This window comes from Balaenoptera musculus, chromosome 13 (assembly GCF_009873245.2).
Source record: "Balaenoptera musculus isolate JJ_BM4_2016_0621 chromosome 13, mBalMus1.pri.v3, whole genome shotgun sequence".
Lineage (NCBI taxonomy): Eukaryota > Metazoa > Chordata > Mammalia > Artiodactyla > Balaenopteridae > Balaenoptera > Balaenoptera musculus.
Window position 1 is genome coordinate 43,963,445 of NC_045797.1, and position 12,182 is coordinate 43,975,626.

The 12,182-nt window shown below is 33.7% G+C and overlaps 1 protein-coding gene across 4 annotated transcripts in view; it reads left to right on the forward strand.

The window, feature by feature from the left end:
- The window catches only part of RTN4 (reticulon 4), a 67,057-nt gene that overhangs the window by 27,932 nt on the left and 26,943 nt on the right, over window positions 1-12,182 (forward strand). The window contains exon 1 of one of the 4 annotated variants that reach the window (XM_036873392.1): window positions 6,481-6,756. The exons of the other annotated variants lie outside the window; for them this stretch is intronic. Within the exon in view, the coding sequence (XP_036729287.1) occupies window positions 6,723-6,756 (34 nt within the window). The 5' untranslated portion in view covers window positions 6,481-6,722. Of the gene's footprint in view, window positions 1-6,480; window positions 6,757-12,182 lie in introns of those variants that run through there. 4 annotated transcript variants of the gene reach the window in all.

The following is a 12,182-nucleotide window of genomic DNA, read 5'->3' on the forward strand; positions in this document are numbered from 1 at the left end:
GTTTTAATCTATTTGAGCTTCAGTTAAATTTAGTAGTCAGAATTTCTCTCAAGAACATGCTGTCAGTCAGGGTAGCAGTACATGAAGCAATCTGAAGTAATATATGCTAATTGTACAAATTTGCGAAGTAGAGAAAAGCATTTAGATGAAAAAAAAATTGTAATTGTATTGCCCAGACAAAATCATTGCTAATATGTTAGAATATATTCTTCTAGTCTATTTCTATGCATATGGATACTTTATGAATGCAGTGAAAAAAAGTGTTTTTCCAAACTGGGATCATACTTTACATATTGTTTATTGCTTTACAAAATTCAGCAATATATTATATTGTACAGTGCCAAAATTTCCATGTCTTTATTTTTCTGCTGGGTGATTATTTAATGTTTAGTGTTCCTTGGTATTGGATATATTATAATTTAATCAGTTCTCTAGGATCCTTAGATTGTCTCCAGTTTTTTAAATTTATAAATAATGCAGTTATTAACCTCTTTATGTTTAAATATGTTGTACATACCTCTGAATTATTCTTTTCCATAAATTACTAGAAATAAAACCCTAGGAAATGGGTATGTGCATTTTTAAGCGTTTTGACAAAAATTGGCTGTCAGAAAACTTGTACTAATTTTTAAAATTTTTTTATTGGAATATAGTTGCTTTACAACGTTGTGTTAGTTTCTGCTGTACAGCAAAGTGAATCACCTATACGTATACATATATCCCCTCTTTTTTGGATTTCCTTCCCATTTAGGTCACCACAGGCCACTGAGTAGAGTTCCCTGTGCTATACAGTAGGTTCTCATTAGTTATCTGTTTTTTACATAGTAGTGTATATATGTCAATCCCGATCTCCCAATTCATCCCACCCACCCCTTTCCCCCTTAGTATCCGTACGTTTGTCCTCTATGTCTGTGTCTCTATTTCTGCTTTGCAAATAAGTTCATCTGTATCATTTTTCTAGATTCCACATATAAGCTAATGATGTTTGTTTTTCTCTTTCTGACTTCACTTTGTATGACAGTCTCTGGGTCCATCCATGTCTGTACAAATGGCACAATTTTGTTTCTTTTTATGGCTGAGTAATATTCCATTGTATATATGTACCACATCTTCTTTATCCATTCCTCTGTTGATGGGCATTTAGGTTGCTTCCATGTCCTGGCTATTGTAAATAGTGTTGCAATAAACATTTGGGTGCATGTATCTTTTCAAACTACAGTTTTCTCCGGTTATATGCCCAGGAGTGGGATTGCTGGATCATAGGCAGTTCTATATTTAGTTTTTTAAGGAACCTCCATATTGTTCTCCATGGTGGCTGTATCAATTTACATTCCCCCCAACAGTGTAGGAGGGTGCCCTTTTCTCCACACCCTCTCCAGCATTTATTGTTTATAGACTTTTTGATGATGGCTATTCTGACTGGTGTGAGGTAATGCCTCATTGTAGTTTTGATTTGCATTTCTCTAATAGTGACATTGAGCATCTTTTCATGTGCTTTTTGGCCATCTGTATATCTTCTTTGGAAAAATATCTATTTAGATCTTCTGCCCAGTTTTTGATTGGTTGTTTTTTTTTTTTGATATTGAGCTGCATGATCTCTTTGTATATTTTGCAGATGAATCCCTTGTCAAAACTTGTACTAATTTTTACCCTTCTAATGGAGTAAGACAACCCATTTCTCTATTGATCACCAACAATTAGTATTATTTATTAATATTATTTTTTTAATCAGAAAATTTTGATAGCTAAGGACTTACACATTATACAAAATTCAAAAAGTACTATTACAGTAAGTCTTCTTCCTGTCTTTACTAAGCTGCCTAGTGCTCTTTCCTAGAGTCATTTACTAGGACTTAACTTCTTATGTATCCTTCCACACGTTGTATACTTGGCTTTTTTTTTTTTTTAAAACCTTTACCAGTTGGATTAGGTTAAAGTAGTTATCTTGCTGTTTCGATCTTTGATTATTAGTGAAAGTGAGCATGTTCCACATATTTATTGGCTATTTGTATTTCTTTTGTGAATTGCCTGTTCATACCCTTTGCCCATTTTAAAATTTAGAATCACCTCTTTCTGATTTTATGAGAGTTCTTTATATAGAGTGGATGCAAATTCTTGTCATGTTACAGATTTCCCTTAGTTTTCTAAATAATTTTTATGTTACTTTACATTTTGGTGGATATTTTCAGTTTTCACGTGGGAAAATTTATAACTTTTTATTTACTAATTTATAGTTTCATTTTTATGTTTAATTCTGATCTGTTCAAAATTGATTTTGAATTCTGGTCAGAGATCATTTTATCCCACATGCCTTTTTAGTGTTGGAGTTGTTTTCCTATCCGTATCACACTCTGATAGTTCCCTAGTACCAGGCAGCAATCCTAAGGAAGAGCCAGAAAATTGAGGACAGTTTTAGCCAGAGTGCATGCTTTGGGTTGGACAGTCAACGGTACTATGGGTGTTGGTGCCATCTAGTGTTGTAGATAGAAAACGATGTCTGTGGAATGCTCTGTAATTGACCATATGGAAACTCAGTTGGGCCGAGAAATTTAGTGAGTTGTGGATATTTGCTTCACACTAACAAATGACTTTGAAAATGACTTTATAAAAGGATTTTGAATTTTGACACATTGTACTGAATCAAACAAATGCTTGAATCATGCTATGATAAACATTATGAAATGATCTTGAAGATTCCCCCAAACATGTACTTGAGTGAAAACTTAAAAGTTTTAAAAGATCTGTTCAAAACCCAATGACTATTAAATTTTTAAATTCCAGATTTAAAAATGCTTTGGATCTTTTGGATTATCTGTGTATTTATTTTAGATTATAATATAAGAAATCAACATTTATTTAGTTCTCATTGAATAGTATCACTTTCAGTTTCTTTCTGTATGATTTTTTAGTATGTATTTTTATCAGCTTATATGAAATTGTTTATAGACCTTAAAATGCTCATTATATTTTGGTTATTTTTTAACTTGTCATTCATTTTCTAGACTAAAGTCTTTGTTCATGTCTTAAGGTTCAATTCAGTAGTTAGTGCTGAAGTGCTGTAATTTAGTCCATAGAGGGCATTATGTTACAGCATATGGTATTAAACAGCATTATTTAATATCTTTCAGTAATGGGACATATGTTTAGTTTTATACTTTTGTATAGCTCAGAATAATTAAATTTTGAAGTAAGTTTAAAACTACTGTGTAGCTGTAATTTTTTTTTTAATTAAAAAGTCCTGTTGTCTATTGCTGGAAAGTAGAAATAATTTTTTTAGCTATCAAGAATTGTATACAAGCAACCCCCAGTTTAGAGAGTAGCACTTTCAATCCAAATGACCACCTCTTTCTCACCTTATTTGCCTTCATTTCTAAACATTGTAAAGCAAACAAAGCAAAACAAAAACTTGAGTTTTTCTGGGGTTCAGAATTAGAGGAAGGAAAGAAATGGAAAAAGAGGAATATCTTGGGAGAGCTGGCTTGGGAGGTCTTACAGTTTACATATTGTTGCCTATTCCAAAATACAGTCCTCTACTGTTTGAAATCCTGCCACTTAGGTACAAGACACACACACACACACACGCGCGCGCGCGCGCGTTTATGAGAGTGTTATAGAGAAAGGAGTTTTTTATTCTTTAGTAGGACTTATTTTAATCATATAATTTTCCTGCTAATGAGGTAAGTGCGCGAAGAAAATGAGAGTTTTGATCTGAGATATAAAGAGAAGAGAAACGTAGAGAGTGTAGGTAATTTTAGAGCATGGGTACCGTTTGGAAAGGAGTTAGGGGTGTGTTTGGGGCGGTTTTGGTCATTGGTGTTTTTGTCATGCTTGGGGGAGGTACTGGGTATATGGACATTGAGGAATGAGACGTTGCCAATCATGAACTCAGAACAGATGATTTCAAAAGTTCAGTGTAAGGCTGATTTTCAGTTTAGGAAAAGAAGAATTCCCCCCCTCCCTAACCCCATGCACAATATGCAGTAGGACTTAGAATTCAGACAGCACTTTTATTTGCTTGTATTATAAATAAAGGAATCTTCTGTGCTCCTCTCCTTTGGAAGCCTTTACTTTTAAGGGAAAATAAGTTCCTATCCCAAATAATCAATGTGGTGTATATATCTGCTCTATTTGAAAATTGTCCTTGAAATAATTTTTCATTTTTAAACAAAATGTTAAATACTTGAAGGGAAACAAATGATAAGTTTTTAACAGATTTATGTTCTCTATTTGCCTGTTATCTTGGGATTTAATATGGAATCGGACCTATAATCTACCCATATAAAATTTTTTCTCAGCTGGAGGAGAATAGAACTATAATAACAAAGCACAGTAATTTGTGTGTGTGTGTGTGTGTGTGTGTGTGTGTGTGTGTGGTGGTGGTGGTGGGGCGCTTCTTTTTAAAGAGGGTATTGGGTTATTGCATAGAATTGAATGGCTTAATATATGCCCTTTCTTAGATATGATTTACAGGCTTTATTTCCTTGTGGTTTAACGGTTAAAATTTTTAGCATAATAATAATAAATAGCACTTACATAGGGCCACTTTTTATCAGGCATTGTCCTAAGGTCTTTTGCATACACAAACTCATTTGATCCTCTCATCACAATAAGCCTAGCCCAGTGGCTTTACATTTTTAACAGATTGGTCTCATCAGATTTTCAAATTTAAGCACTTTTTCCTTAGATTACCAAACTTAAAACAACTCTAGTTTTAAAACTTTCTAAGAAAGAAATGGGCAAAATGTAAATTGATTTATCTTAGTTAGTTTTCCCTGTAAACTTAATAGCCTAAATTGCAAAGATCATAAAAGCTAAAGAATTAGATATTACTATGTAAGGTCTAATTTCAGGGCTCCTATTTTGACTTCTTAATCTGCCAGGGGAGCTATTAAGTATGTTTAACGTTTAGATGAATGGGTGTTATTATACGTTCTTGCCCTCTCAGATGATTTTTAAAAATTGTTACACCAAGTCAAGTACTGGAAGATGTGAATAAAATGAATGGTAAATACCCTTTGTCTCAAGAAATCTTTTTTCCCCTCTACTATTAGTGTAGTAATCTCTGACTTCAAAACAGTGTTTGGGTGATGTCTTTGAGTGCATTATTCTAATGCTAAAGTATTTATTGGCCTTCAGTCTTAAGGGATTCATTATTAGAAAATACTATTTTGGAAATATTATGTAGTTAGTGAATAGTTTGGGATTTCTAACTATCGCATGAAGAGGCCAGAGATTTTCAGCTGTGATATGACTTGGTGACAAGTGTTCTCAAATATCTCATTATACAAGGGTCCAGTGAATAAAGTTTAAAGTTAAATATTAACTTCTGAGCTGAGAATACTAGACTGTCTTTAAAAATTGCTTTGCTTTATTTATGTTTGGAGTTAGAGAGGCAGAGAGGAAAAGAACTGAGTTCTTGATATTCAGGCCACTTCTGACTTGAAGAATTTTGCAGGGTTTTGCAGCCCACACAGTTTTACAGCAAGTTCCAAAAAATATCATACCTATTTCAGTGTAGCTATATAGTCTTCTGAAGTATGTAGTTTCGTACATAGGCTCCATATCTTATAATGCTTCAGCATATCTCACATTTAAAAATATTTTCCCTGATTTGTCATTATATGTTGCCTTTTCTGCTAAGTCAAATGGTAGTATCAGTTAAAACAGTTGTGAAACGTTAGTAAAGACGTAATATTCTGCACTGGAATATTCGAATGCCAGTTTTATAAAGTTGAACAAAAATTTCAGAAATTTCTTATATAGATTTGTTTTTGTTTTATCAGTAAAATTTTACTTTGGTCTTATGTCACTTTCCCAAAGCAAATGATATAATTAGCACGTGAATATTTCTCCTCAAGCAAAGAGTCTATTAATAGTACCTGCAGTGGTGTCTAATAGATATTTATTGAAAGATCGAGTTGGAGCAGGTGGTAATTAAGAATAAGTATATATTTGCAAGTCTCTGGATTTCTGTAGTTGCAAAAGAAGAGATAGCATTACCTTAGAAATATGAGATTGCTGAAATTAAGTAAAAACTTTTTTCTATTTAACATATTCAGTAAACATTAATAATTTGACTTTGTGATTCTCCTGTCACACCCTCATAAGGGTGCAAAATGCTGATAATTTAAGAGAAAGTAAGAAGAGACTCGCATTTCCCAGGCTTGAAATTTAAGCTGTTACCCTTCTTTGGATCAGTCCATTTTTATCTTATGAGGTAACCATTGATTTTAAAGTTTTAAATGAAGCTGGAAACCAGCAGCATAATTCCCTTATCTGTCAAAAAATAAATAAATAAAAATAAAATTTTTAAAAAACTGTACATGGCGTTAAGTGCATTTCAAATATATTCAGTGGTTTACTCTGCCAGAAGAACAACCCTCTTTTCTTTCTTTTCTTTTGGTGGCCTTCCCCTCCCCCTGCAAAAGTAGCTCCATTTGGTGTGAGCAACAAGCAAAAGACTAGAACAATAAACAGATAGAGGAAGGCGGTAGTGCCTGAGTATTAGTAGCCTAGTTACAGATTGCACTGCGTCAGACTGCTCCACACCCAGAAGGCGTCAGGTGACTTCAGTCCTGCTGCAGTTGTGCAGCAGAGGAGACTGCAGATACGGTTGAGGAAACGGATATTTCATGTCTCAGGGGGTAGATTTTTGCAGTTACAGCTTTTCTGTTGGTATGCATAACTGATAATTGCATCTGTAGGGCAGATCGTGACAAGAGATGGACGGTCAGAAGAAAAATTGGAAGGACAAGGGTATATCTGCTTTTTAATCTTTTATTCATTTTTTAATGTGACCAGTAATATATATTTCTATGAATAAGCTTTGCATTTAGATATATTTTGGATTGAAAATGAAGCCTATGAAGGGTTTAAGAGTAAAGGATTAAAACAGCTATTTCAAATGTGTTTTGGCAGTTCGTTATATATGAGAAAATGTCACGCTGTTCTGTTTCACTGGCATTTGATTTAATGTTTGCAGTCCTATCGTTGATTAGGTTCTATTCTTTAATCTTGCACGTTGTGAACAATATAGTTTTAACATAATTTCATTTGGTCACTTTGGTGTGATAAATCTACATAGCCATGTTTGTATTCCATAATGACATATTTTCTGTGACTAAGTATTTTTTTAAAAAATCTGACTTGGTGTAGTTGAAATTCTATCCAAAGGTTTGTAGATAGCAAGATCCTGTGTTTGCAGTAAGCCTGTCTTCTTCTTTGGAAATATTATTGAACCTTTAAAGTTATTACCAGTCACCTTTTAATTAGATTATAATTTTATATATCTTAAAATGGTTAAAATGTATACACAGTAGTTTTAAATGTGTGTCTATGTTTAAGTCACTAACCTTTGTCCTTGTAATAACCAATCAGTGATCTTGATCCCCTTTCCTCCCCCTTGAAAGCCCAGATCCTTTCAAGTCTCAGTGGATTGGGGTTGTGTAAGAATTTAAGCTCGTAAGTGTAATGAATATTTTTAAAATATTTTATTATGTAGATGGTTAAATGTGCCATTTTAAGAAAAAGGGAAGGTGGGTAGGCTGTGTATCTGACCTTATAATAAATTGTCTTAAAAATTATTAGAGCTATTTTTAAGTAGTCCAATTAGATATTCCACACAAGCAGTTTGTTTTTCTGGCCACATCCAAGTTTTATAATTAAAAAAAAAATTATTTCTATAGCAGAATTGTTAGCAGGATTGGTGATAATGTTTCTAAAAGCAATATGTGGAGCTAATTACAGGAACCTTTACAACATCCTTTTAAAAATTGGTTCAATAAAGTATCGTGGGGAAAAGGTGAGCTTAAGATTGAGTTCATATTGAGACATTGGAAAGATTTTATAGTTAACACTTAATAGAAAATAATATAGCTTTGGATTTTTACCTTTATGGTTTCTTTACATGTGAATTCAATGAACAGAAGGATTTTTATTTCTTCATCCTTCTGACCATTAACATTACAAAGGGAAAGTAAATTGCTATACTAGTTTTTGATAAGTAAAACTGATAGTAGTGATAACAATACAATAAATCCAGACTTTAAAAATAGGTCAAAAGTCACATCAGGGCCTACTCAGCAACTATTAAGGCTCTGTATTAATAATTTGAGTCTTAGACCATTTAATAACATCTTAAGTTCTTTATTTGCTAAACTAATTTAGGAATATTTTGAGATTGGAGAAATTAAGATCCAGTATAGTCCATATTATTATACCAGACATTTATTTTGATTATTTTTAGGTACTAAATATAAAATCAAATTTACTCTTGAATGTCTGTCTCTGGGGAGCCTCATTTTGTATGTAAGTGGAATGACCTGATATTTTTTTAGTGTTTGTTTTTGGCTCTTTTGCTTGGGAAGACTAACTTTACCTATTGTTCTAATTCATTGCTTAAGTTATATTTTAGTATTTATCAGCAGCTAATTTTAACGTTGCAGATTAGAGGTTACGACTTAAATGGAAATCCGTGAGAAGCTGAAACTGCCATGGAGTGAGTTTTTCCTCATTTTATGAGAAGTGTGGTGATAGAGGAAAGAATCTAAGCTCTCTAGGTATATTAAAAAACAAACTTAAGCCCATATATTATTCTACTCTTTTGCCACCCTTGTTCCCCCCTTAAGTCCCATGGTTGAAACACATCCAGTTGGTACATCTGATTATGGTAACATGTAAGGGTGTAAAGAAGTGAGAGATATTAAAAGAGTTTGTTTTTTTTTTTTGTTTTTTTAGCTGATTAACTAGTACTTAAGACATTTTATCTTGCAGACTAAGACCAAAATTAATAATTTATATTTTATACATTTTTCATCTTGGATTTTCTGTTGTTCTTAGCGGGATACTTACAACAAATGAAATCTATGAAGTACTTGATTATTGGGGTTAAAATGGAAAGCATTGATTAAGACAGTCAAAAGATTTTCAAGAGCTTAAAATAGAAGGAATTGGGTAGGTTTGGGGGTTTGGATGGGGTGGGAGAATGATTTAACCACTAAACAAGGTGTAATTTAGACAGTGAATAGAGCTTTCTGGGTAGAACAGAATATTTATAGGATAGTAGTTGAAAGATAAGATTGGTATAAGTAAAGAATGTAGAAGACTTGTAAGATCTAGGTCAGGTTTCCTCAAACTTCCCTGAAGAGGAGAATCACCTAGTGCTTCTTTATTTTTATTTCTGTGACCCTATTCAGATCTACCAAATCATAATTTATAAGGGAAAGGCATGGCAATATATTAAGCACCTTGACAAAGGGTTATGTTAATATTAGGCAAATGTAGGAAACACCAACCTAGGTTTTAAAGTTTCTGTTCTCGTATGTTTTGATTTTGGCCAGAGTGAGAATCTTACTGTTTTTGGTCCTCAGTTTCCTCTTCTGCATGATTTCTAGTGTTCCAGTTTTGATGTTCTCTGGTTTTATGAAAAGATACCCTGGGTCAGGTTGCAGAAGACATTGACTTTTGGATTTTATCATAAAGGAAATAAAGAGCCTTTGGAAGTTTTAAAGTAGGGAGTGGTAAAATGACAGCAGGTTTGAAAGACTGTTTTGGGGTGCTATATAAGATAAATTGGAGAAGAACTTAGAGGCAGAACAGGATGACTCTTTTTGTGCCCAGATGTGCCTGAACTTGGCCTGAAGTAGGAATGAAAAGGAGGTGACAGGTTTGAGAAACTTAGAAAGGAATACTTGATATTTGACATAGATTTGTGGGACTAGGGTAAGGGAGGGGCTCAAAGGACAACATGAAATTTCAGTCAGAGTGCAACCTTGGCAATGCTAGTGCTCTAGTGTCAGTAGAAATAGAGCTAAAGTAGGTAGAAATGATGTCAAGTTCTGTTTTGGAAACTTCAAATTTGAAGCTCAGAGAAATGACAGGCTTAATGATGAATGAAGAATTGGGAATTGAATGCAAAGCGAGACAGATGAATACTGTGAGGATATTTGCATAAAAAGAACAGAAGATTAAGGAAGGAGAGCCTAAAACCTGTGTTTTGGGGACATGCAGCACAAGGAGGGATCAGGAAGTTACAGTCAGAGCAGTAAAAGAAGCAGGTTAGGGCTGGTTCCCTGATATTAGGGAAGGAGAGGTTTTTCAAGAGGGAATGGATGGTTAAATACTAGAGAGAAGCCATTTAATGTGAAGATTGAGAAATGATTGCAGACCCTGTTGAATTTTAGGAATATGTACAACACTACCCATTATTACTAGTGTTTTTGGGATTTGGCAGTTAACATACTGTAGGTGACCTTTGAGAGGAGTTTGTGTAGGATGGGGACAGAAATGTTTCTAGCATTTAAATACAGTTTGATTATACAGCAAGACAAAAACTGACTTTGGACCATTTCTGGAGCATACTTGTAGGTATGTAGGGCTCCCTTATCTTTACTTTTGCTAAGTCACTTTCAATTTCTTTCAAAGCTTAAGGTTACTGAGGATATGGGTAAAGGTGTACGCTCATACATTCAGGTAGAGAGGAGAAGGGGTCTTGGCTGCTTGAAATAAATGCCCCTGGGAATCCCCCCCCCCCCAAAAAAAAAATCCTGAGAAGGCAACTTGGGTGTTAATCAATTGCGAGACCTATTGATTGGAGGAAGTCTCCTGCTTTTCAGTTCTAAACTTAGTTGAAACCCAGCATTTAGTCATTTCGTTAGATATTTCTTCTAGATCTTGGTTTAGTAGTGCAACACTGTGTGTGTGTATGTATGTGTGTATGTTGTAGAAAATTTAGAAGGTCTGTGGAAGAATAAAACTATCACTTCACAGAGTGGTTTTGGTGTGTATTTCTAACGGTGTGTGTATGTGTTGGGGTTACGTATGGTACATTTTGTTCTGTAATCATTTTTCTCACACTAAATGGGGAAATACCTTTCATTTAGAAATATTCTACATTGTTTTAATGGGTGTAGTATTCTAAGTATGTACTGTTAATCCCTTATAGTTAAATATTCAAGTTATTCCTAAATTTTTTGCAAACATGAATGCTAAAATGAATATAATTGAATATAAATTATTGTTCTTATTCATAATTATTTCCAAATTGCTGGGTTATAGTATTTAGGCTTTTGGTTCATGTTGCAGAACTTCTCTTCAGAAAGATACAAATTATTTTGAGTAATGTATAGGAGTGTCTGTCCTGAAACCTTGGCCAAGATTAAGTACTACATATGCATTTCTGATGGTTTTAACTCTTTTTAAGATAGCTGTTTTGTCAGTTGTAAGTAAATTACTTGATGAGAACCAGGTTTAAATTGAAAAAGAGTAAATTTGTAATTTTTTTCTCCTATATATGGTTTAAAGTCTTGCATGGATAAGTAGTGGGAGCAATGGAAATATCTTCTCTGTTTTCTTTATTTACCCAAATCCGGGTACTCTTAATTCCTCGTCAGAACTTCTAACTGGTTTTTCCACTAAATCCTATGTGTTAAGCCAAATTAATCTTCCTAAAGTATGGCTCTAATCATAGCACTTAAGGGGTTTTCCTTTACTTTTCAAATTAAGTTCATACTATCCTGGACTTTTAAGAGGCATTCCATGGTCTAGTCCTAGCCTTTGTAATCCCATCTGCCATTACTCTGTCTCCAGCCATATTGAAGGACTTGTTTCCTAAACATGCCTGTTCTTTGCATTTGCTTGTGTTTTTCTCTCTGTCTAAAATCCCCCTTCCCATTTCATTTTGCCCAAGTCTTGTCAAAGGCCCAATCCTTCCTGAAGTATTCACCTTCCAGGTGGAGGGAATCCAGTATTCCTCAGAACTCCTATCTCTTGGTTTTCATTTTGTGCCTTCTGTTACAGTTATATATCTATATCTATATATATATTACAGTTATATATAACTAATATATATGTATATAATACATGTAATAATGTAATATATATGTATATATGTAATTATATATATATATATATATATATATATATAAAAATAAATAAATATTGGCTTTTTTTTCTAGTCTGTAAATTCCTTGAAGGCAGAAGAAACAGTGGTGGCCTTATCACTCGGTCTCCTCATTGACTCCGCACAGCTTTTCAACAAAGTGACAGGATGAGAACTTTGATGTTCAGCCAGGTTTACTCCTGGCCTTGAGCCTTATACATCCATTCTTGGAAATTTTTTAAGATGTTTTTTCAAACGGGAGAAATAAAATGAATCCCCTACCTTACCCCTTTTTAAAGGAGCA